This window comes from Oncorhynchus clarkii, chromosome 19, assembly GCF_045791955.1.
Source record: "Oncorhynchus clarkii lewisi isolate Uvic-CL-2024 chromosome 19, UVic_Ocla_1.0, whole genome shotgun sequence".
NCBI lineage: Eukaryota > Metazoa > Chordata > Actinopteri > Salmoniformes > Salmonidae > Oncorhynchus > Oncorhynchus clarkii.
In genome coordinates this window covers 27,999,497-28,025,459 of record NC_092165.1, presented here as the reverse complement: position 1 = coordinate 28,025,459, position 25,963 = coordinate 27,999,497, and the positions used below count along the sequence as shown (strand labels likewise).

The following is a 25,963-nucleotide window of genomic DNA, read 5'->3' as shown; positions in this document are numbered from 1 at the left end:
CTGGCACGACACCTAGATACCAATGTGCGCTCACTGAGAGCTGGAGTCAGGCGATCACTCAAGGAGAAATAGGCAAGCACACAGCCCCCTCGTACCTGATCTCAACCCTGCTGGAGTTTTGTCCTTCGGGGAAGGTGGCGTCAGATCTGAACAGGCCCTGGAGAGAAAAGATAAACAACCAAATCAATCTGGCGCTGAGTCGTCTTGTGTGATCCACAGAGCAGAAATAGTACAGCGCTCCTGTGAATAACTTGAATGAACAACTTATTACTGCCGCATGAGGATTTGGGGTATGAGCCCTGGTTCCGCGTGCATAGGACCGTGCATAGGAGCGTGCATAGGAGCGTGCATAGGAGGCAACGTCACGACAACTATACTGGTCCTGGAGATACCAGACAGGTGGAACAGGTCAATAGCCAGAACACTACCTCATGAGACCCTCTAGACTGAATTATGGGACCGATTCCTTACCTGACAAATCCTGGGGGTCAGGCCCATGGAGTCCTGAGAGGAGAGGAGGAGGAGAGCGCGAGGGAGGAAAAGAGAAGAGTCATTCACTTTATTGGCACTGTGCCTCCAAATCAAATCAAATCACTGTGCCTCCTTTCAACACATAGCAGAGAACGCCAAACGGGGATGTTCCAGATTATATGAGAGGTAACACTGTCCTGACAACACTTTAGAAGTGCCGTCGTAATGCATTATACCTGCATAAAGTCAAGCGTTATAACCCTTCCTCACCTGCGTGCCCATCATGGTGTAGGTCTTGCCGGTGCCAGTCTGCCCGTAGGCAAACAGACAGACGTTGTAGCCCTCTGACGCCCCGGCCAGCACCGACACTCCCAGGTCCTGGAACACCTACAGGAGAGCACACAAACACACAACCAGTATGAAGAAAAGACGACATGGTGTCGGGCGACAAGAAGACTACGGACAAGCAGTGTTTTTTAAAATTCTATGCGTAAAGGTCGACAGTTAAAGGGCAGAGGTGTGGGCGAGAGCAGCTGGCGTCCTCGGTGTGATACATGGTGTCATGGAGTGCTTCTATGGCTGTATTCAGATTAAGTTCAGCCAGACACAACGCTGAGGAACCCAGCCGGTGGCCTCGGTTGTGGCTTCCCTGCAGAGGGAAGCAACAACCGAGCTAAGGAGAACAGAGTCAGGAGGTCAGCTAATACTGAGAGCAAACGCCCTGCTAGAGCTAGGAGGAGGGCCGGGAGGCTGGGTGGCAGGGCGGGAAGGTGGGGGAGTTGAAAGCGAGTCGCCAAGCAGGCAAATAAACCTCTCGAAAGGAGCGTAAGAGTGCAGTGTCCCTGAGGAGGTCCCATACCTATAGCCACAGAGCCAGTATGGGCACATTGTTTCCCTTCCTCCCCTCGGCCAGGGAAAGATCAGAGAGAGGGGGTTGAAGGAGTACCCACTGCCTAGGCCTGAGGACATGCTTGACCCCCAGCAGCCCAGCCAGCAGGCCCAGACCCAGGTAAACACACCAGCAGCAGCAGGAAGTTGATCCAGAGCCAGACCCCAGACACAGCACATCCTCTTTCATAACCACAACACAGAGGATCCGTGAGGGGGGCCCAGAAACACTGAGAGTTTAGGGAACATTGAGACGGCGTGAGGGGAGGAGTTCTCCCACACTGCTCCCCCAGCACAAACAATCACACAGGTTTCAACACAGTTCCACTCCTCCCTTAGAAGCTCTCAGCCAACAGAACTGGAGCTATACGTTACTGGAGCTATACGTTACTGGAGCTATACGTCACTGGAGCTATACGTCACTGGAGCTATACGTTACTGGAGCTATACGTCACTGGAGCTATACTTTACGCAAACCCAGAGAAAAGCCCTCGAATGTACACAAAGAGCAGGACAACGTTTTGGTTGGATAAAGCCCTCAATGACCGGGGCGATGTTTTGGTTGGATAAAGCCCTCAATGACCGGGGCGATGTTTTGGTTGGATAAAGCCCTCAATGACCGGGGCGATGTTTTGGTTGGATAAAGCCCTCAATGACCGGGGCGATGTTTTGGTTGGATAAAGCCCTCAATGACCGGGGCGATGTTTTGGTTGGATAAAGCCCTCAATGACCGGGGCGATGTTTTGGTTGGATAAAGCCCTCAATGACCGGGGCGATGTTTTGGTTGGATAAAGCCCTCAATGACCGGGGCGATGTTTTGGTTGGATAAAGCCCTCAATGACCGGGGCGATGTTTTGGTTGGATAAAGCCCTCAATGACCGGGGCGATGTTTTGGTTGGATAAAGCCCTCAATGACCGGGGCGATGTTTTGGTTGGATAAAGCCCTCAATGACCGGGGCGATGTTTTGGTTGGATAAAGCCCTCAATGACCGGGGCGATGTTTTGGTTGGATAAAGCCCTCAATGACCGGGGCGATGTTTTGGTTGGATAAAGCCCTCAATGACCGGGGCGATGTTTTGGTTGGATAAAGCCCTCAATGACCGGGGCGATGTTTTGGTTGGATAAAGCCCTCAATGACCGGGGCGATGTTTTGGTTGGATAAAGCCCTCAATGACCGGGGCGATGTTTTGGTTGGAGAAAGCCCTCAATGACCGGGGCGATGTTTTGGTTGGATAAAGCCCTCAATGACCGGGGCGATGTTTTGGTTGGATAAAGCCCTCAATGACCGGGGCGATGTTTTGGTTGGATAAAGCCCTCAATGACCGGGGCGATGTTTTGGTTGGATAAAGCCCTCAATGACCGGGGCGATGTTTTGGTTGGATAAAGCCCTCAATGACCGGGGCGATGTTTTGGTTGGATAAAGCCCTCAATGACCGGGGCGATGTTTTGGTTGGATAAAGCCCTCAATGACCGGGGCGATGTTTTGGTTGGATAAAGCCCTCAATGACCGGGGCGATGTTTTGGTTGGATAAAGCCCTCAATGACCGGGGCGATGTTTTGGTTGGATAAAGCCCTCAATGACCGGGGCGATGTTTTGGTTGGATAAAGCCCTCAATGACCGGGGCGATGTTTTGGTTGGATAAAGCCCTCAATGACCGGGGCGATGTTTTGGTTGGATAAAGCCCTCAATGACCGGGGCGATGTTTTGGTTGGATAAAGCCCTCAATGACCGGGGCGATGTTTTGGTTGGATAAAGCCCTCAATGACCGGGGCGATGTTTTGGTTGGATAAAGCCCTCAATGACCGGGGCGATGTTTTGGTTGGATAAAGCCCTCAATGACCGGGGCGATGTTTTGGTTGGATAAAGCCCTCAATGACCGGGGCGATGTTTTGGTTGGATAAAGCCCTCAATGACCGGGGCGATGTTTTGGTTGGATAAAGCCCTCAATGACCGGGGCGATGTTTTGGTTGGATAAAGCCCTCAATGACCGGGGCGATGTTTTGGTTGGATAAAGCCCTCAATGACCGGGGTGATGTTTTGGTTGGATAAAGCCCTCAATGACCGGGGCGATGTTTTGGTTGGATAAAGCCCTCAATGACCGGGGCGATGTTTTGGTTGGATAAAGCCCTCAATGACCGGGGCGATGTTTTGGTTGGATAAAGCCCTCAATGACCGGGGCGATGTTTTGGTTGGATAAAGCCCTCAATGACCGGGGTGATGTTTTGGTTGGATAAAGCCCTCAATGACCGGGGCGATGTTTTGGTTGGATAAAGCCCTCAATGACCGGGGTGATGTTTTGGTTGGATAAAGCCCTCAATGACCGGGGTGATGTTTTGGTTGGATAAAGCCCTCAATGACCGGGGTGATGTTTTGGTTGGATAAAGCCCTCAATGACCGGGGTGATGTTTTGGTTGGATAAAGCCCTCAATGACCGGGGTGATGTTTTGGTTGGATAAAGCCCTCAATGACCGGGGTGATGTTTTGGTTGGATAAAGCCCTCAATGACCGGGGCGATGTTTTGGTTGGATAAAGCCCTCAATGACCGGGGCGATGTTTTGGTTGGATGACTGGATGCCCCTTCTAATATGTTATGAAAGACCACGTAAAGACCCTCCAATAAGATTCGCTTAATAACCAAACGGTCAGTTTCAACAAGGTCAACATTTGTTTCCATCAGTAAAGAGGGTCAATATTGACCAGAGAGGTGTAGTCAGCCAGTCAGCCAGTCAGTCAGTCAGCAAGCCAGACAGTCAGTCAGTCAGCGCACATGGAGAACAGCACAGAGGGCACCAGTAGTTTTATGTCTTAACTGCCGTTGACCACATGCCAACACAGAAACAACCAAACAAGCACACACACACACACAAAGTATCTCAGACGAAAATCAACAGCATCACTACTGCAATGCATCATGTCTCTCCTAACAGCTAGCAGCAGGCCAACACACGTGAGATTTGAGGTTTGGTTACGCGATCACTACCAGTAGCCTTGTGTCTTATCTAATGGTTATTTCCCCACATGCCAACACAGAAACAGTCAAATAACTACAGCACCCAGTAACCCAATAAAGACGTGTACATGTCTACGTGCCAACAGGCAAACCCTTACGGCAGTAACAGTCTATCAACGTCACCATAGGATGCCTCAACAGCAGGAGAGAGGAGGAGAGAGGGTACTGGGTAGGCTGTTGTTATCCTACAAAGGAATGCACAACAAACCTATTGCAGTGGGTTTCAACCCACTATGGTTTTATTTTAGATTTTTTTTTAAATTAAAAATTGATAATAACAGTGGGGAGTGTAAATGGTATTATAAGCTTTTGACAATGCAAAATATTTACAATAACAATAATAGTTCACTGCTAAAATGAACTAAATTTGACCTCCGAGATATTTTATGTTTAAAAAAATCCTCGACTCGTGAATGGTGGTCCTCAAGAGCTTTTGACAGTGATTTTGGTGGCCCCCGTGACGGAACAGGTTGGGAACCGCTGACCTATTAGTTTGATAAGTGCACAGAGGGTGGGAGCACTAGTCTGGTCCCAGATCTGTTTGTGCTGTTTAGCCAACTCCATCATGACCATGATGAACATAAGAGCTGGCAAGACAGCACAAACACATGTAGGACCAGGCTATGGGAGCAGTGGTTGTAAATTCAAAGTGTGTTTGTGTGGAAAGTCAATTAGCAGAGCTAGCAAAAAAAAGAGTATTCATTACGAATGCTGTGCTGTTGTAGTTAGTCTACATGATGTGTTTGGCTGTTGAAGAAGCGAGACTAGTACATTGTGTGTTTGGTTGTAAGTTATGCTGACTGTAGTGCAGTGGAATCCAGAACACCAAGCTATGCCCCCCTGTAACTCTGCTGCTTGAATAGGGGTTACCCACCCACACCACAAAGGGCCGTGACACTCCTGTCCCCATAGCATTCGTTACGCTGGACTCTGTCTCTCTCCCTCCCTCCCTCCTGTCCCCCTCTCTCCACCTCAATCTTGCGCCCTCTCCCCTCACTCCTGTCCCCCTCTCTCCACCTCAATCTTGCCCCCCCCCCCCCGCACTACTGTCCCCCCCTCCATCTCTCTCGATAGATCAAACTCTCCTCCCTATCCTCACTAGCAGACAGAATCAATAGTAACCTTGTTAAAGCAGAAACTCTCAGCACACAAAAAGCACGAAACTCCACGTCACCGCACTACTGTCAACTCTTCACTCTTTCTATACTGACCTTGAGTATGCACACACCTCTCCATTATCACAATGACTTCTACAGGCAGGGAGGTATTACTGAAGATGAATAACACAGGCCCTGACATCATATGAATCAGTCTATTGTGTCTCATCATTGTCATGTAACAATCATTTTGGCAGAGGGCTATCCCTGCTGCGGACGGCATCCCTGAAAGACCACAATAGGCTCTCACTGCTCCAACCTACTTTCGCAGAGCCCTGGCCTGGCGGCACAGCAAACTGGGAGGTATGTGGCCAACAAAGCAGACCTGTGTGGTAAGAGACACAGTGCATTATGGGGCTGCTGACTAACTAACTATCCAGATTCAAGCAGGTCATAAAGAGAATTGCCTGCCTGCCTACCTGCCTGCCTGCATGCCTGACTGACTGCCTGCGAGATAGTGCGAGAGTTCGTGTGAGAGTACATGTGTGTTTGTGTAGGTGTTGCTATGTGTCCAACCGGCCCAGAGGAAACTGTATCTGAATACAATGACTAAAGGCTTGGCGTTTGCTTTCCTTCTCTTGACAAAAACAGAAACAAATACAAACCTACTTCACAATGAAGGGAGGAAAGCAGAATATAGATTCCACTCTGGCAAGGAAGCACAGGTCAAAACCATCAGGCCAAACAGGGGGACAGGAAGGGGGAAGCAGAGGGAGACCATGGTGACCGACTGAAGGTTTAGCTGGTGTGTGTGTGTACTAGAGGTCGACCGATTAATCGGAATGGCCGATTAATTAGGGCCGACTTCAAGTTATAACAATCGGAAATCGGTATTTTTGGGTGCAGATTTTAAAAAACGTTTTTTTAATACCTTTATTTAACTAGGCAAGTCGGTTAAGAACACATTCTTATTTTCAATGACGGCCTAGGAACGGTGGGTTAACTGCCTGTTCAGGGGCAGAACGACAGATTTTCACCTTGTCAGCTCGGGGGATGCAATCTTGCAACCTTACAGTTAACTAGTCCAACGCAATAACGACCTGCCTCTCTCTCTCGTTGCACTAAAAAACAATCCATCATAATCACAAGTTAACTACACATGGTTGATGATATTACTAGATATTATCTAGCGTGTCCTATAATCTGACTGAGCATACAAGCATCTAAGTATCTGACTGAGCGGTGGTAGGCAGAAGCAGGCCCGTAAACATTCATTCAAACAGCACTTGTGCTGGCAATACTAAAGTGCCTATCAGAACATCCAATAGTCAAAGGTTAATGACATACAAATGGTATAGAGGGAAATAGTCCTATAATTCCTACAACCTAAAACTTCTTACCTGGGAATATTGAAGACTCATGTTAAAAGGAACCACCAGCTTTCATATGTTCTGAGCAAGGAACTGAAACGTTAGCTTTCTTACATGGCACATATTGCACTTTTACTTTCTTCTCCGACACTTTGTTTTTGCATTATTTAAACCAAATTGAACATGTTTCATTATTTACTTGAGGCTAAATTGATTTTATTGATGTATTATATTAGATTAAAATAAGTGTTCATTCAGTATTGTTGTAATTGTCATTATTACAAAAAAAATAAAAATAAATAAATAAATCAGCCGATTAATCAATATCAGCTTTTTTGGTCCTGTTGAAAAATCATAATCGGTCGACCTCTAGTGTGTACTGTAAAACCAAGTGTTTAGGATCTGAACACACAACAAAACACTTTCCTGTAACACTTTTTAAACGCGCCAAGGCATTTAGAATTTCAATGAAAACGCATCAGAGTGTTTAGATTGTAAACCCCAGAACACGTTCATTTGCTGTAACACTTTTTAAACACATGAACATGTTTATTCAGCACAAGGAATTTAGATTTTAAACACTAAACACTGGGGGGGGGGGGGGGGTTGTTCTAAAAATCTAGGGCGTAAAGCCATATCTGCATATTTCCCAACAGGCCTTTCAAGTGAATGTGAGAGATACCCACCCATGACTGTGTTTGTTAGTGACAGACGTATGGTTGTTGAATTCAATAACTTCTCTTCCTGAAGCTTTCACCAAGTGACTGCATAAGTTAAAGTGTTAATTACAAGTTAGCCCTCTATGACTGCATATTATACATTTCATAAGGCATTTAGTTATGGCCTACTCATCCTCAACATTGTGGTCTCCAGCCAGAGCGAGGAAATCCAACAATTGGAATATTTTATCATGTCGTGTTCAGTTGGGCTGAAATGTAGGCAAGGTGACAGACATTCCTAACACTGATGGAATGGAAAAGTCACATAAATTTCTAATGACTAAATGCACTCTAAACAGGACGATCGGCAATGAAACACTAGTGTTTAAAATAGATATAGGTGTTCTCCTGGTTGGAAACTGGAAACCGCTGACTATGATGTTTAATCTGGCATTCTAAATGCCTGCGTTTAAGATGAGGACATTTATTGGCTAATCTAAGTGCCTAATCTTTAAGTTTTAAACACTGACGTTTAGGTTATAAATGTGTCACGTGTTTCACGGTTTTACAGTGTGTCGGCATGTGTGAGTGCGTATGGGGACAAGGAGAGTCCACTTCAGAAATGGGTCAGTCCAAGCAGAGGTCAGATCTGGAGCGAGCCGACCCAGAATCCCCCCCCTCTCTCAGGACCATGACGTCTTCTGATAAACAAGGGAAGGGCAGATTTTGTCGGCAGAAGATCTGAACCTGGATAACAGCTGTTTATAAGAGCTTGTTTTGAAACGTGGATACTTTTTAGATTGGAAGCCTGTAATGTCTGGAGCGTGTCAATGGAAAGGAAAAACAGAACGGGGGGGGGGGATTGGGAGAAGAAGGAGAGAGAAAAAGAGAGATGGAGGCAGGCAGCTGTAATGGTGCTTATTAATGGTCTCAGTCTACTAATCATTGGCTGTGGTGGACTGACTACAGTGGCCGGGTCTGTTTTCATGTGGCCTGCTCTACACCAGCCCCTGGACTGGAAAACTCCTTACTTTTCTCTGTCTGTCTGTCTGTCAATGCAAGTGCTCTTCTATGAAGCCAAGAGACAAAAAAAAACACAATTTACTTTCCTACTACTACACACACATTACACATCTCATATAGTAAGGGGGATCCTTGGGCTAAAACAGTGGGCATTGGTTGGGCAATCGGGAAACGTAAAGAAACAGACACAGCAGCCATAATCCAACAGAACCAGGGCCGTATTCACAAAGGAGAGCTGAGCTAGAATCAGGCCCCCCTCTTTCTATGTAATCTTACTCTAAAAAGGCAAAACTGATCCTATATCAGCACTCCTACTTTAAGACTCTTTGTGAATACAGGTCTCACGGTTAGTGCTGCACTCTCGCCAAGACTGGACAGGACAGCTGCATTGGAACTGGAACCTACAACATGGGTCAGTCAGTCCGTTTCCGTCCCACACTTTCCAACTAGGTTGACACCAACACTGCAGCTGGACCCTGAGCAGATATTAGACAAAAGTCTAGCTTTTGTTTAGCCTGAGGAATACATGCTGTTATTGGAGATGGGAGTTGACTAAACTCGACTCCACGATTATGGAGTTGAGCGGATACTAGTGCGGCTACTACCGACGTCACATAAAAGGACGTTTTTGATCAAAAACTACAGATTGCAGCGATTTAATTTCATGTGACGTCGGAGCTCCTGTATGCCCCAACACTAGTCGCCGGCTCAACTCCATCGTAAACTGTGAAGCTGAGTTTAGTCGGCTAACGTGTATCCTAACTTTCTGAGATATGAGCGAGAGAAAAAGGGTAAGAGGGACAGACAGTGAAGCTGGGGGAGGTGTTGAGGGAGGGGGTGAAACACAGAGAGAGGCAGAACGACGACAGAGAGAGAGAGAGATAGGGAGGAAGAACATTGGCTGGAGTTCAACAGTGTTCTCATTCATTTGACATACTTTGACAGAATTTGTAGGTCAAATTAGCATATAAGGGCAGGGAGGCGGGAGTGAGGGAAGGGAGACACTGCGGGTTACACAGATAAGCTGTTGGACATTATTCATGCCTGCCTACACATGGGAGGGAGGGGGAGAGGGAGAGAGGGAGAGAGGGAGAGAGGGAGAGAGAGAGAGAGAGAGAGAGAGAGTTGGGAGGATGAGGGGACAGGGATATAGTAAAGCGGAGGGAGAAAACAACTGAGTTTTTTTAGATTGCTTTATTCTTTAAATTTGATGGAACCTTTATTTAACTAGGCAAGTCAGTTAAGAACAAATTCTCATTTACAATGACGGCCTACACCGGCCAAACCCGGACGACGCTGGGCCAATTGTGCGCCGGCCCTATGGGACTCCCAATCACGGCCGGCTGTGATACGGCCTGGATTCAAACCAGGGTGTCTGTAGTGATGCCTCTAGCACTGAGATGCAGTGCCTTCTACCGCTGCGCCACTCGGGAGCCCTAAAACAGCATAGATAAAGAAGGCATTCAACTTTTCAGCAAACATTTCTAACTCCAACTGTCACCGCAACAACTGACACTGGGGCAAACGCTCGACCTTAAACATATAAATAAAACACTCGCCCATATCTGTAACGACTCTGTTGCTCCTCCCTCTACCGCTTGTTAAAGCAACCAGAGAGAGGGAGCGTTAACGAGAGAAAGAGAAAGAGGGAAATAGCCGTGTTAATGGCAGGGTCCAGGGAATGAGAATGTTTAAGCACCCAGAACCCTCTCTGGCCGAAAGGTTTTAATGACAGGGAAAGAAAACAGAGAAGGGGAAGGTGGACAGGGAATGGCTTCCCCAGACTGTAGCCTCCCTTACAAAAAAAAAACACATATCAGATTTGCATTTTCACAAGTTCTGCCACATTGAAGGTCCCCAAAAACACAGTGGCCTCCATCATTTTCAAACAGAAGAAGTTAGGAACCACCAAGACTCTTCCTAGAGCTGGCCGCCTGGCAAAACTGAGCAATCGGGGAAAAAGGGCCTTGGTCAGGGAGGTGACCAAGAACCCGATGGTCACTCTGACAGAGCTCCAGAGTTCAAGAAGGACAACCATCTCTGCAGCACTCCACCAATCAGGCCTGTATGGTAGAGTGGCCAGACGAAAGCCACTCTTCACTAAAAGACACATAACTGCCTGCTTGGAGTTTGCCAAAAGGCACCTAAAGACTCTCAGACCATGAGAAACAAGATTCTCTGGTCTGACGAAACCAAGATCTAACTCTTTGGCCTGAATGCCAAGTGTTACGTCTGGAGAAAACCTGTCACCATCCCTATGGTGAAGCATGGTGGTGGCAGCATCATATTGTGGGGATATTTTTCAGCAGCAAGGACTGGAAGACTAGTCAGGATCGAGGGAAAGATGAATGGAGCAAAGTTCAGAGAGATCCATGATGAAAACCTGCTCCAAAGTGCTCCGGACCTCAGACTGGGGCGAAGGTTCACCTTCCAACAGGACAACGACACTAAGCACACAGCCAAGACAACATAGGAGTAGCTTCGGGACAAGTCTCTGAATGTCCTTGAGTGGCCCTGCCAGAGCCCGGACTTGAACCCGATCTAACATCTCTGGAGAGACCTGAAAATAGCTGTGCAGCAATGCTCCCCATCCAACCTGACCGAGCTTGAGAGGATCTGCAGAGGAGAATGGGAGAAACTCCCCAAATACAGGTGTGCCAAGCTTGTAGTGTCATACCCAAGAAGACTCGAGGCTGTAATTGCTGCCAAAGGTAAAGTAAAGTAAAGAGTCTGAATACTTATGTAAATGTGTTATTTCAGTTTGTGCAAAAACTTCTAAAAACCAGTTTTTGCTTTGTCATTATGGGGTATTGTGTGTAGATTGATGAGGGGGAAAAAACATTTTTTGAATAAGGCTTTAACGTAACAAAATATGGAAAAAGTCAAGGGGTTTGAATACTTTCTGAAGGCACTGTATATATATTTTTTGTATATATTCCCCCATAACCCTACCAACCCTCCCCTAATTGGAGAAACTAATGGACAACAATTATTAGGATTCTACTTTCAGCGTAGCCTAGTGGTTAGAGCGTTGGACTAGTAACCGAAAGGTTGCAAGTTCAAATCCCCGAGCTGACAAGGTACAAATTTGTCGTTCTGCCCCTGAACAGGCAGTTAACCCACTGTTCCTAGGCCGTCATTGAAAATTAGAATTTGTTCTTAACTGACTTGCCTAGTTAAATAAAGGTAAAATAATTAAAAATATATATATACATTTTACAGACAGTGTATTTTACAATAGTTATCTTTTGTTTGTTTTAATACCAACCTTCATCTACCCTCAACCCCTCATCTATCTCTGAAGACCATCCAGACTAAGTTCCTCCATTTCTTTTTGTTCTTCTTGTAACTTATTCTGTCCCTCCATGCCTCAAGTTAACTATTTGTATATCTTTTTTTCCGCATTGTCTGAAAGCATTTAAAATTCACTGAAAACATCTACATACATCATCTATATAGCTAAAAACAATGTGATGGCAAAACCAATTGACTTTGAGGTTAAAGAAAGTGTGTTCATCAATTTTCCCGATTTTGCTAACCGTTACTTTGAACAAAATGAGAACGCAATTATTATTGTAATACTTTTTGTAAATTACAGCTCAATTTGAGCAAGTGACGAATTTGCTGGTAATCCCAGCAAATCCTGCGATCAACTCGATTACATTTTTGAATCGTTTGACAACCCTAGTTGACATTAAAATGTGGAAATGCACATGTGAACGTGTATCGGACACGAGCCGGTCGTGTTTGCTCACGGTCACGTGATGAGGTAGCCCCGCCTGCGCCTTATTAAAAATGAGTGTTGTCCTTCATGGTCAAGACGTTGGCTTCTCCTGTGGGAGTCACGGGTTCTAAACCCGGCAGTTACAAAAACACACGTGATACTTATACTGGACTGGAAATATTGGGGAAACACACACAGTATGTCTGTAATTTGTTCACGCGTGTTCTTTCAACAGTGTGATTTTTTTTTGTTCATGTGTTTTTTTTGTATGGCGTGGCTGTCTCATCTGCTATACTCTCTGTAGGGGTACAGTATAGGGGTTTATTCTGGTCTGCTATTACCATCACTGGTCCAGAGAACTGCAAGTATGCAGAGATACGGGCAGCAACACTATGTGCTTACTAAGTTAACATTAAATTAGAATACTTTTTTTTGTCCATCACAGGTGCTCCACTTTTTTTTTTTAAATCAGGATTTTATAAGCGTCTAAGCAAGACCAAACTATTGATGTCTTTGTGGCTTGTGAGTGTCCGTACCTAGTCTAATTGTCTGCCATTAGATTAAATATGTGTGGGAGTCATGGTTCCTTTGACCAGTCTGTCAGTAAAGTGGATTCAAGCTCACTAGTGTGGAATACAGTGTGAGAGGAAAATGCACACCAATCACTGTGAAGCACAGTTCTGCTTCTTCCTATAGCACGACTAACACACAGACCTAGAAATACCAAGAGCATAATCAAGTCATGAACACAGCATGGGGGGAGGGAGGGAGAGAGAGAGAGAGAGAGAGAGAGAGAGAGACGAGAATGAGAGAGAAAGAGACGAGAATGATAAAGAGAGAGAAAGAGACAAGAATGAGAAAGAGAGAAAGAGAGACAAGAATGATAAAGAGAGAGAAAGAGACGAGAATGAGAACGAGAGAGAGAGAGAGACAGAGAATTCCAGAGGTGGAGGAGGGGAATGGGCAGAGGGTCGACAGAACCGCCCATTTCTCGTCTGCCAAACTCACAGCTGCTCCACTAAGTGATTTTTCACAGTTAGATTTCAGCCCAAAAGACGTAATTGGACAGGATCTGAATCTGGAGCTCAATGCTGGGTTTTATTACCAAATTAAGTCAGCTTGGAGCTTGGACCGGGGTGTTTTTGCTCTCCCTCCCTCATTCCCTCCCTCCTCGTTCTCTCTTCTCCATCTCTCTCTCTCTCTTTACCCCAATATATTCTCCTCCTCCCCCCTCTCTCTGTCTCCCTCTCATCCCCCCTCTCTCACTCCCTCTTCCACCCTCCTCTCTCTGTGCTCCAGATGATTCCCGGTTCTCAGCTATTTCCGTTTTCCATCTATTTAAATGCCCCAGTCCTTCAACGACTTTTGGTTAAATGTCCCATGTTAATTAAGCATAGAAGAGAATATATTGCGCAGTAAGTATACACATCTAACACTTACAAAATGAGTGCTGAAATAAATAGGGCCATTCTCTCTCTCTAGTTCACCACTACCTCAACAGCTGGGCTCCATTATGGATTATATCTCTTATTCTGCTCTGTTCCAAAGCCCAACTCCGTAGTGAATACCTCGGAGCTCTCATTCTCTCTCTTTCTCTTGTTTTCTCTCTCGCTCCCTCTTCCTCCTCTCACCTTCCCCTCCTTTCTACTCTCCATCTCTCTCTTCTCCAGTTCACTCTTTCTTTCTGACTGAGTGGAGAGCATGCAGTTAAACCTCCTCTGGAGAACACTCCACCAGCCCACTGTCACTGCAGCATGTACCATAACGAGTCAACGTCATTGACAACCCTAAAGATCCCTATAAATAAAGCAGTCAAATGTTTGGTATTTGGTCCCAAATTCCTGGCATGCAATGATTACATCAAGCTTGCGACTCTACAAACTCTTTGGATGCATTTGCTGTTTGTTTTGGTTGTGTTTCAGATCATTTTGTGCAAAATAGAAATCAATGGTAAATAACGTGTAGTGTTATACTGGGGTGACGTTTATTGTAAATAAGAATAGAATAGGTTTCTAAACACTTCTACATTCATGCGGATGCTACCATGATTACAGATAATCCTGAATGAATCGTGAATAATGTTGAGTGAGGAAGTTACAGAGGGGTCAAAGATCATTGCGTGCTAGGAATACTGGAACAAATACTAAACGTTTAACTACTTTATTTATAAGAATCTTTAGCGGTGTCAATAATTTTGACCCCTGCCTTTTTGAGAGAAGAAAAACACGACTTTCTCTTTTCCAGGGCAATTTCATTAGTATAAAACATATAAAAATTAGTATTATTTCCCCAAATGTTTTTTTTTTGCATACAATACATAGCTCGGCATTTGAATTATTTACTTTGTACAGTCATTATGGCTAAGCTTTATCAAGGGGTGTCAATAATTGCAGACCCCACAGTATGTGTTATTTTTCATTCTGTGGCATATACAGCACATCCAGACAGTACAGAGCAACACAGCAGAGCTCTAGCAGCTCGGAGTGGTGGGAATAGGGGGGGTTTGCTCTGGAGCAGTCTCAGAGGGGTGTGGTCGGGGTAGAGACTGGAGGAGCAGGAGTTAGGTTGGAGTTTCCCCTCCCCCTCCATGGGTCTCAGATTGACTCAGTCCCTCTGGGCTCAACAGGAAGTTAAGCCAGGAGGACAACGTCTTCTCTGGACACACACGACTACACTACAGCACTCCGACATGTTGCTTGAGAAAAACACAAGGCTAAGTCGTGACTTTAAAATAGTGCTTGGCACCGTTGGGAGGAAAATGAATCTGTCGCTTATCTAAAATGGCGAGACTTTTTTAATGGAATTAAAGATTATAGGTAGGTCTATTACACGAGTGGTACTATTAAGGGAGAAGAACTCTATTCTTTTTTTAATAAGTAGAGATGAAGTCGGAACCTTAGCCAAATACATTTAAACTCAGTTTTTCACAATTCCTGACATTTAATCAGAGTAAAAATTAGGTCAGTTAGGATCACCACTTTATTGTAAGAATGTGACATGTCAGAATAATAGTACAGAGAGTGATTTATTTCAGCTTTTATTTCTTTCATCACATTCCCAGTGGGTCAGAAGTTTACATACACTCAATTAGTATTTGGTAGCATTGCCTTTCAATTGTTTAACTTGGGTCAAATGTTTTGGGTAGCCACAAGCTTCCCACAATAAGTTGGGTGAATTTTGGCCTATTCCTCCTGACAGAGCTGGTGTAACTGAGTCAGGTTTGTATGACTCCTTGCTCCCACACGCTTTTTCAGTTCTGCTCACAAATTGTCTATAGGATTGAGGTCAGGGATTTGTGATGGCCACTCCAATACCTTGACTTTTGTTGTCCTTAAGCCATTTTGCCACACCTTTGGAAGTGTGCTTGGGGTCATTGTCCATTTGGAAGACCCATTTGAGACCAAGCTTTAACTTCCTGACGGATGTCTTGAGATGTTGTTTCAATGTATCCACATAATTTTCCATCCTCATGCCGCCATCTATTTTGTGAAGTGCACCAGTCCCTCCTGCATTAAAGCACTGCCACAACATTATGCCGCCACCCCGTGCTTCACGGTTGGGATGGTGTTCTTCGGCTTGCAAGCCACCCCCTTTTTCCTCCAAACATAACAATGGTCATTACGGCCAAACAGTTCTATTTTTGTTTCATCAGATCTTTGTCCCCATGAACAGTTGCAAACCGTAGTCTGGCTTTTTCTATGGCAGTTTTGGAGCAATGGCTTCTTCCTTGCTGTGTGGTCTTTCAGGTTATGTCGATATAGGACTCGTTTTACTGTGGATATTTGATACTTTTGTACCTGTTTCCTCCAGCATCTTCACAAGGTCCTTTGCTGTTGTTCTGGGATTGATTTACACTTTTCATCTCAAGGAGACAGAACGCGTCTCCTTCCTGAGCAGTATGACGGCTGCGTGGTCCCATGGTGTTTATACTTGCGTACTATTGTTTGTACAGATGAACGTGGTACCTTCAGGCGTTTGGAAATTGCTCCCAAGGATGAACCAGACTTGTGGAGGTCTACAAATTTCTTTCTGAGGTTTTGGCTGATTTCTTTTGTTTTTCCCATGATGTCAAGCAAAGTGGCACTGAGTTTGGAGGTAGGCCTTGAAATACATCCACAGGTACACCTCCAATTTACTCAAATTATGTCAATTAGCCTATCAGAAGCTTCTAAAGCCATGACATCATTTTCTGGAATTTTACAAGCTGTTTAAAGGCACAGTCAATTTAGTGTATGTAAACTTCTGACCCACTGGAATTGTGATACAGTGAATTATAAGTGAAATAATCTGTCTGTGAACAATTGTTGGAAAAATGACTTGTGTCATGCACAAAGTTGATGTCCTACCCGACTTGCCAAAACTTTAGTTTGTTAACAAGAAATTTGTGGAGTGGTTGAAAAACGAGTTTTAATGAATCCAACCTAACTGTATGTAAACTTCCCACTTCAACTGTGTGTCTGCGTATGAAAGTCTGGGGAAAGTATGAACTGCTGAGGGTATTAAGTGTTCTGAAACTGCACAAACAACACAGACTTTTTGTCATCTGCCCTTACGACCAGTCCTTCGTGTTAGCCTCAGGTCACCTAGTCGTTTTATTCAACACTGTACTCAAATGTTGTCAACAAAATAGTGTTTCGTCTACATTCTTTGGGACAGAGCCTAGAGAGAAGGGTAGACCTAGCAACTATCTGTGACGTGTGGCCAGTAAATGTCAGCTCTGTTGCCGCTGTCAGAGTTTGTGTGGAACAGCCACACACTTAAAGGCCTCAGAAAGAGGTCAGATTGTGACCCTGCTCCACAGAAGTAAAGAGAAAACACACACACTAACAACAATATATTGTATCTCTATGCCGTGCCCCTGTTGCCCCTCCCCCTCGCCCACCACGGGTCACCAGAGGAATGTAGTGGCAGGGCCACCCCACCAGCACCCTCTGACTGGGCACAACTCAGAGATGGAGAGAATGGGGCAATAGAGAAAGAGAGAGACAGAGAGGGAGGGAGGGATGAAAGAGTGACACAGACAGAGAGAGAGACTGTATATAGACATAACAAGACATTTGAAAGGTCTTTATTCTTTTGGAACCTGTGTGAGTGTAATATTTACTGTTCCCTTTTAATTGTTTATTTCACTTTTGTTTATCCATTTCACTTGCTTCGGCAACGTAAACATACGTTTCCCATGCCAATAAAGCCGAGTGAATTGAATTGAGAGAGGAAAGAGCGCTGTGTTTTGCTTCAGCGAGTGGGCCGTCACAGCTCGTACACACACACACACACACACACACACACACAAAGACACTTCTCAGGGGAGGAGAGGAGAGACAGCAGAGGAGAGGCAGAGAGGGGGGTGGAGTGTGGAGGAGAGGGTGGAACTCTCCAGTCTTCACAGACAGAGACCAGAACAAAATCATTGGATCTAGACCAAGCCATGGTGGTCCAAGGCTTTTCCCATGTCATGGTACTTGTCTTCAACATCAAAGGCAACATTGCTTGCATAGCTTGTCCTTAATTGAAATGCTTGTTTGTAAATAAATCAGCCAGGAATCAGAACAAGACAATGCAGAATACATAAAGTTTGAGTTGTATAAACGGAGGTCCAACTAACATGACACAATGGCCTCTGCTAGTCTGGATCTGAGGGGGTGGGTCTTATTCTGGCTCCTCCTCCCATCAGTACCAGGAAAAACAGTAGCACCCACCAATCAAAGCAGCACAAACAGATTTAATCAGCCAATCACAGAGACATAAAAGAGAATCTAAGGCCCGCACAAATCAAATCAATATCCAAGACATTTAGTTTCTTTCCAAACACAGTATTATTTCCCCTGGACGTCTTCCTTCTGTTCAGGTTGTGATTCTCCGTGCCCACCCTGCCCAACGTCCCCCCCCGGCTGCCTCACACACAAATGCCAGGGTGGTGTTCCTTAGGGCACATCATGACCGTGGAAAAACACTTGATTGGACAAGTACAGATAGTACATTTCACTCCCATTTCGTGCTTACTGACACCCACCCCTGCCAACACCCCCAAGGCTGCCTGGGCACGCACATGCCCGATGTCGCCACTCAACCGGCACGAAACCCAGTACAAGAACAGCTCAAATCAAAAACAAACAAACAACACGCAGGACTCCCTCTTACCTCCTCCTGTGAGGCGTAGTGTGGTTCCTCTGGGGACACAGACCAGTAACAGTAGTCAAAACCAAACTCCAGCACCTTCTCCCTGGAGTCTCCATGGACGTCCTGACGTCCATCCAGCTGGGGGGGGGGCACAGACAGAGAGACAGTGAGACAACAGACGTCGGTCAGTTAGGGACAATCAGGGACAAATGTCAGAGGTACGGTTTAAGCTGTACTGACACACGTGCCCGTTTTGCTGTACATTCAAATCGGGTCTTCAAAATAACGTGACGAGGCGTATTCTTTACGGGACTGAGGTTACAGGGTTACAGCCCAGACAAGAGAACATGTGTTACCCTGTGTTACTGCTAGAAACAACCACTTAAAATCAACTACAGTGTCAGCATTACTAATGAGACTGACTGCCCTGGTGTTGACTGTTGACTAAGGGCCATGCCACGAAGGGGGCAACTGAAGCAGAGCATGTATCTACACGCCCGGACAGAACTGTTGAGCTGTTGCTCTGGACAACTTTAGTTTACAGCCAACTGAGCATCCTTTCACAAGCAGTACTCTCATCTTGTGCGCGAGACCTTACAAACCGTCGACCTCGTACGTATCTTCACCGTGATACTGTCAAACCTTTCTCTTAACGCGTAGATATCGTTGTCTCCGTGTACAGTGCATTCGGAAAGTACTCAGACCCCCTTCCCATTTTCCACATTTTGTTACGTCACAGCCTTATTCAAACATTGGATTTCTCATCAATCTACACACAACACCCTATAATGACAAAGTGAAAACAGGTTTGAAAAAATGTTTGCAAATGTATAAAACATTTTTTACATTTTTTTATTTATTTTTTACATAAGTATTCAGACCCTTTGCTATGAGACTCGAAATTGAGTTCAGTTGCATCCTGTTACGGCAAACACCGGTCTATATAAAGACACACAGTTGACTGTGCATGTCAGAGCAAAAACCAAGACATGAGGTCGAAGGAACTGTCCATAGAGCTCCGAGACAGGATTGTGTCGAGGCACAGATCTGGGGAAGGGTATCAAAACATTTTTTTTGCAGCATTGAAGATCCCCAAGAACACAGTTGCCTCCATCATTCTTAAACAGAAGAAGTTAGGAACCACCAAGACTCTTCCTAGAGCTGGCCACCCGGACAAACTGAGCAAACGGGGTAGAACAACCTTCGTCAGGGAGGTGACCGAGAACCCGATGGTCACTCTGACAGGGCTCCAAAGTTCCTCTGTGGAGATGGGAGAACCTTCCAGAAGGACAACCATCTTTGCAGCACTCCACCTATCAGGTCTTTATGGTAGAGTGGTCACTCTTTATGGTAGGACGCCACTCCTCAGTAAAAAAGGCCATTTGGAGTTTGCCAAAAGGCACCTAAAGACTCTCAGACCATGAGAAACAAGATTCTCTGGTCCGATGAAACCAAGATTGAAATATCTGTCCTGAATGCCAAGCGTTACGTCTGGAGGAAACCTGGCACCATCCCTACGGTGAAGCATGGTGGTGGCAGCATCATGCTGTGGGGGTGTTTTTCAGTGGCCGGGACTGGGACACTAGTCAGGATCGAGGGAAAGATAAACGGAGCAAAGTACAGAGAGATCCATGATGAAAACCTGCTCCAGAGTGCTCAGGACCTCAGAATGTGGGCGAAGGTTCACCTTCCAACAGGACAACGACATTAAGCACACAGACAAGGCAACACAGGAGTGGCTGGAACCCGATTGAACATCTCTGGAGAGACCAGAAAATAGCTGTGCAGCGACTCTCCCCATCCAACCTGACAGAGCTTGAGAGGATCTGCAGAGAAGAATGGGAGAAACTCCAGAAACACAGGTGTGCCAAGCTTGTAGCGTCATACCCAAGAAGACTTGATGCTGTAATCACTGCCAAAGGTGCTTCAACAAAGTACTGAATAAAGGGTCTGTATACTTCTGTAATTATGGTAAGATTTTTATTTTTAATACATTTGCAAAAATGTCTAAAAACCTGTTTTTGCTTTGCCATCAAATCCAATAAATGTTTATTTGTCACATGCGCCGAATACAACAATGCAGTTAAGAAAATATTTACTAAATAAACTAAAGTAAAAAATAATAGTAACACAACAAAATAACAATAACGAGGCTATATACAGGGGGTACCGAGTCAGTGTGCGGGGGTACAGGTTAGTCGAGGTAAATAGTACATGTAGGTGGGAGTAAAGTATTGTGTGTAGATTGATGAGGAAAAAAATAAATAAATTGAAATACATTTTAGAATAAGGCTGTAACGTAACAACATTCAGAAAAAGTCAAGGGGTCTGAATACTTCCCGAATGCACTGTATGTACAGCTGACATCACCATAGTTTCAGAACACACTCGGTTTAAGGGGCTCAGGTTGAGCAGGGCCCATACGAGTAGTTATTTGGGATGCACAGTTGTAGATCAGGGATTCTGCACAGTCTGACAGTAATCAAGTCGATCTCCAATGAAGTTTCTAACAGCAGCATTAGGCCACACTAAAGCTATTAATTCCTCACAGCCAATTGACTGCAGTGAAAACCTGCTACTTCAGCCATGCACCATTGTTATGATACAAAACAATAGCCTTGCTTCGGATGGCTGATCTGAGAGTGAAACCACATAGCACACAGGCTTAGATATGGTGTGTGATCTCGCCTCTGTGGTCATTACTCTATCCATCTGTCTATCTCCATTTCTGCCTCCTCCGTTTCTTCATTCCCCTGCTCTCCCGTCCTTCTTCAATGTTGCCCTCTCTCTCCCATCCGAGCGTGTGTGTGTTCATTCTCCTCTTCCCCTCTTTTCACTTTCTCCGTCTTAATCCAAACTGTCCCACTTGCCTAAAATAATTCTTCCCATAACAGCAGGACACCATATGTGGCTCGTCTCTTTCACATCATTTCTAAAAACACATATCCTCTCCCTTCTCTAACTTCTGCCGTAAACATCTCCAGCCCTGAACAACCAGCGATAATATTGATAATATTGCAAAGCTGAACATTCACACTCAAGAAACTTGATTTTGAGTCAATAAGAGGGGGTAATAAAGCATTGTCCTCCTAATTGCTGGATCTGGGAGGCAATAATTAGATGGGGGGGGGGGGGGGGGGGGGAGCTGTCACAGATACTCAGTCACGCTACAGAGACGGTTTTAAACCACTTGCTCTAACAAAGGTATGAGGGTTGTAACTTGGGTTGTAACTTGGGTTGTAACAACTTTGAGTGTCCTATTGGAGTGTGTGTATGAGTGTCGTGGTGTCTGTGGGAGGATCCCTTTGCCTGTGTGTGTGTTTGTGTGTGTGTGTGTTTCTACATGTGTGTGCGTGCCTGTGGGCCCTGTGTATGACAGTCCCTCCCTCTAAGTGTCTCCGAGTGTGTGAGGCAGTGTGTGTGAGGGAGTGTAGGCTCTGCATAATCATTATAAACAATATTGGATTGAGACAGCAAAGGGCCCAGTCCTGAGTGTAAACATCCTGTGTGTAAGAGACACATACCCTCTGGATGCCCCCACCTCCTCGAAACCTGCTGCCCTCAACCTGCCCTACACACATAAACAGTCCGTCAAGATCGCCGCCTCAGCTCTGATGTTGATTGAGAGATACAGTGGGGAGAAGTATTTGATAACCTGCAAAATCGGCAGTGTTTCCTACTTACAAAGCATGTAGAGTCTGTAATTTTTTATCATAGGTACACTTCAACTGTGAGAGACGGAATCTAAAACAAAAATCCAGAAAATCACATTATATGATTTTTAAGTAATTAATTAGCATTTGTAGGAAAACCTGCAAAATCGGCAGTGTATCAAATATTTGTTCTACCCACTGTATATTGGCCAATATCAAAGAGCAATAGAACATGAGAATATCATATACAGTATCAGGGGTTCCTCAAGGGTTCTTTGGGAAGGGTGATGGGTTCTTTGTGGAACCACGATGACTCAAAAAACCCTTTGAGCTCTTCGATGGTTATTTACAGTTCATAAAGGGGTTCTTTGCTCTTTTAGTGAGGAGTAAAATGTTGGGGAGGCGGCTGATTACAATGTTTTGGGGGCGTAGTTTGAGCACAGCTCTTTTTGTGCAACCGTGAGTGAGAGTGTCATTCCAGTTGATCTCATCTGTTGTGTTATGCCATTCTATAAAACCATGGCCAGTGATGTGTCTTGTGAAAGACTCATGTGTGGCCTTGTGTCAATTGAGGACAGTTGACTAAATCAGCCAGGGATCCCCAGCTGTTCCAGAAGGTAGCTCGCTTGGTTGAACTAGCCAATTAACACAATAATAACACCTATGGAAATGTAACAATATAATATGGCTGAGCAGAATAAAAATCTCTGTATGGTTCTACAAAAGGGTCTACAAAAGAACCTTTCAGATTTTTTATAGAACCCACCTTTCTCATTCTCCATAAAGGTTCTATAAAGAACCATAAAAAAGGGTTGTAACTATAGTAGAGCCCTTTTCCGCTATAGTATATAGAACCTTTTTCAGTGGTTCTTCATAGAACCTTAGGAAAGGGTTCTTTATAGCCCCATACATGTTCCATTTAGAACCTTATGGCCATGGTTCTTTATTGAACCTTTAAGAAATGGTTCTATATAGCCCCAAATAAGGGTTCTGCTTTGGTTACAAGAACAATAACCCCAATCTAATACTATTTAGGAGACATTTGTGTGTGTGTGTGTATCAGAGTCACCTGTGCAGTTACATGCTGGGTAAAAAGCCAGTATGGCACTCACCTTAGTATTCTTTATCCTAACCAACTTGTCCTCCACCTGCACAGCTAGCCTCCCTCCATCCACACCTTCCCTGTGAAAGGCAGAGTGATAGGCATTGTGTTAGTATACTTTCCTTTGTATAGTTTCACACATTTGCCCACATTAACTACACATTATAATTGCCCAGTCAGGGGGTATATTGGGGAGACGGGTAACAGATGCGGGGGAAGACGGAAAGTCGTGGTGGACAGACATGACCACGAACTGGTGGTCCTCTGTAGCTGTTAGTAGAGCACGGCGCAGGATAGTGGGTTGAATTACTGGGGACACCCGTACATAAAAAGCATGCACATCTGATTGACAGTCACTTTGGATAAAAGCGCCTGCTAAAATGACATGTATTATTATATATTAGCTGAGTGTGAGAGGTAATAACAGAAACTAATAAAGGTGACAGGCCATGTCCTTCATTCATCAGCTCTTCTGATCTACCCACGTTGCTCATTTAGACAGGACGGCTACATGAGACCAATCACTAATTACATTAACGGTCGTTACATAGACATCATTTCATCTGCGCTACCTTTTCAAACTCTGTTTTATGTACTTTGCCTTTGTGACGTTTAAAGAGGGAGGGACGCCAGACAAAAATCTAGCAAGCGCTACTTGAGACTAGTGACATGAGACTATTACATGGTGTCAAAGACAATCCCAAAAATCTAGGAATCAGAGTTGGAAAAATACTGTCCAGTTCTTATTCAAAAGAAAACCGTCCAAACGGGCCCTGCAAAGAGTCCCTCGGGTGAGAAAGCTTGAGCCATTCCTTGGACAAAAGCCCATGTGTGTGTGTGTGTGTGTGTGTGTGCGCTCCAGATGCTGACTCTGGACACATATGATGCAACAGAATGAAATCTGAGGCTGTAGAAGAGTAGAGCTGAATGAGTTTAAAACTCCTTGAGCGACAATGGGGGATTGCAACAATGAGGGACACTGCAATCGTACTTAGAACTTCTCTGTCCTTGGTCTGGGTGTGTGAGGCGGGGTAGATACATCAGACCAGGGACTCTGTTGGAAGTTGTAATAAGCACATGCTCCACCACGTGGGATTCATTTTGCCAACCCCAGCAGCCCAACCCAAAACCACGACAACCTCAAGAGAGACGGCTTCTAACTGGGGTTCGACCAGCATGAATGGAAGGAGGAAGGAAGGAGATGGAAAATAAAATGAGGCCTCTTCTGTTTTGACACAAACTGAAATATTACTCAAATGGATTGACACTTTGTAACACATGTAGTAGCTAGTGCTGTCCTCTCTGTTTCTCTGTCTCTCTCTTTCTCTCACTCTCCAAAGGGTTCACAGCATACTGTAGCCAATTGGAAAGAGTCGGATTGGCTGTCAGTTGGCAAAGGATAGATTACGTAGGGCCCTATTGGTCCTTTGAGAAACATGTAACAGCTTGGGTTCTCCTGTTATCTCTGTGTCTCAATGCAAAGCCTGAATGATGGCATGACAGCGACAATTAAACTGTACCGAAGGGCAAAACACCTTACCATTAACACATGAACACACACACTGCACAACACACACACACACACACACACACACACACAACAGCACCTACTTAAATCCCTGTAAAAGACACAACCAGGAAGCATGTATTTGCATGACAGTGAATTTGAGCTATTAAGTCCCCTTTTGTAATGCAAAGCGCAAGGAAAGGATTTAAAACAACCAATGATGTTCAGGCAAAGACGTAAAAAAAAAAAATTGTATAGCTAGGCCTATATTGCTTGGCCAAAGGCAATGGCAAAATATAGTTAACTTAATTTGATTTAACTGTACAACCCCACCCCCTAAGCACCCCAAAGGACCTTTAACTCGACATACTGTTGTAATTTGGGCTAATAGGAGGGTGCTTGTGGGGTACAGTGCTTACTACACTAGTCTAGCTACCCCAATAAAAACATGTTTATGCCGCTGTAAAATAGACACAAAAAAAAGTTTTCCCATGACTGTTTCGCCAACAAATGTGGCTTGTTAGATTGTGATATGAGTGATATAACAAACGGGATACGTATTCACTAGAAGGCAGCACACATTAATTTGTTCTAACACGGTACAATATTGTTGTTACTGTGGCATATAGATTACTGCATAATAATGGAGACAATAGATTTTTCAAAATGTCAACGTAAATGTTTTTATTCTGACAGTGTAGCCTTGCCCTATACCTGCTGTCAGTGGCCTTTCAAGAAGTAACCTGCAAACTGAGACCGAGGATGTATGCACAGTATATAAATCATGCACATTTAAGGCATATAGGCGACCTACATCTTATCATCATTACATTAAATACATTCTATTGGAAAGTAGGCAAGAGATCGAATGAGCTGGGGCTGCCCAATTCAGTCTAATTCCCATGCGTAGTAACACTGACAACACACAACAGCAGAATAAATCACAGCTATTGTCATCTACTCTAAAAATGATCATTTGCATACGAAGCAAAGCAAGTTAGTAGTCCAACTTTATTGACAGTGAACTCAGAATCGAAGAGAAATAGGCTGAATTTACCTTGCGTTGAGAGGGCGAACTCGAATGGCGACTTTCACGTTTGCCATAGTTCCGCTCTTGGTAAAGGCGACTAGTTATGCTATAAACACCCCTTAATAATTACATTCACCCGTTAAAACGGGAAAATGTGTATTCACCGTCCGTCAATTAAGACATCGCTCACGAGAAAGAGCCTCTTCGTCCGGACGCTCAACGGACAGTGAGACACACTGAACGCAACTTCCTGCTGGCCTGGAGTCTGCGTTGAGAGACCGAGTGAGGCGGAGCAGCTCAGAGGACGC

General features: G+C 44.9%; 1 protein-coding gene across 1 annotated transcript in view; it reads right to left on the bottom strand.

The window, feature by feature from the left end:
- The window catches only part of LOC139375005 (stAR-related lipid transfer protein 9-like), a 62,352-nt gene extending 36,459 nt beyond the window's left edge, over positions 1 to 25,893 (bottom strand). The window contains exons 1-6 of the mRNA XM_071116341.1: positions 25,683 to 25,893; positions 23,129 to 23,198; positions 18,385 to 18,501; positions 742 to 858; positions 472 to 504; positions 96 to 157 (exon numbers count right to left, since the gene is read on the bottom strand). Coding sequence (XP_070972442.1) covers positions 96 to 157; positions 472 to 504; positions 742 to 858; positions 18,385 to 18,501; positions 23,129 to 23,198; positions 25,683 to 25,729 — 446 coding nt within the window. The 5' untranslated portion in view covers positions 25,730 to 25,893. The remainder of the gene's footprint in view (positions 1 to 95; positions 158 to 471; positions 505 to 741; positions 859 to 18,384; positions 18,502 to 23,128; positions 23,199 to 25,682) is intronic.
- Between the last annotated feature and the right edge of the window lie 70 nt (positions 25,894 to 25,963).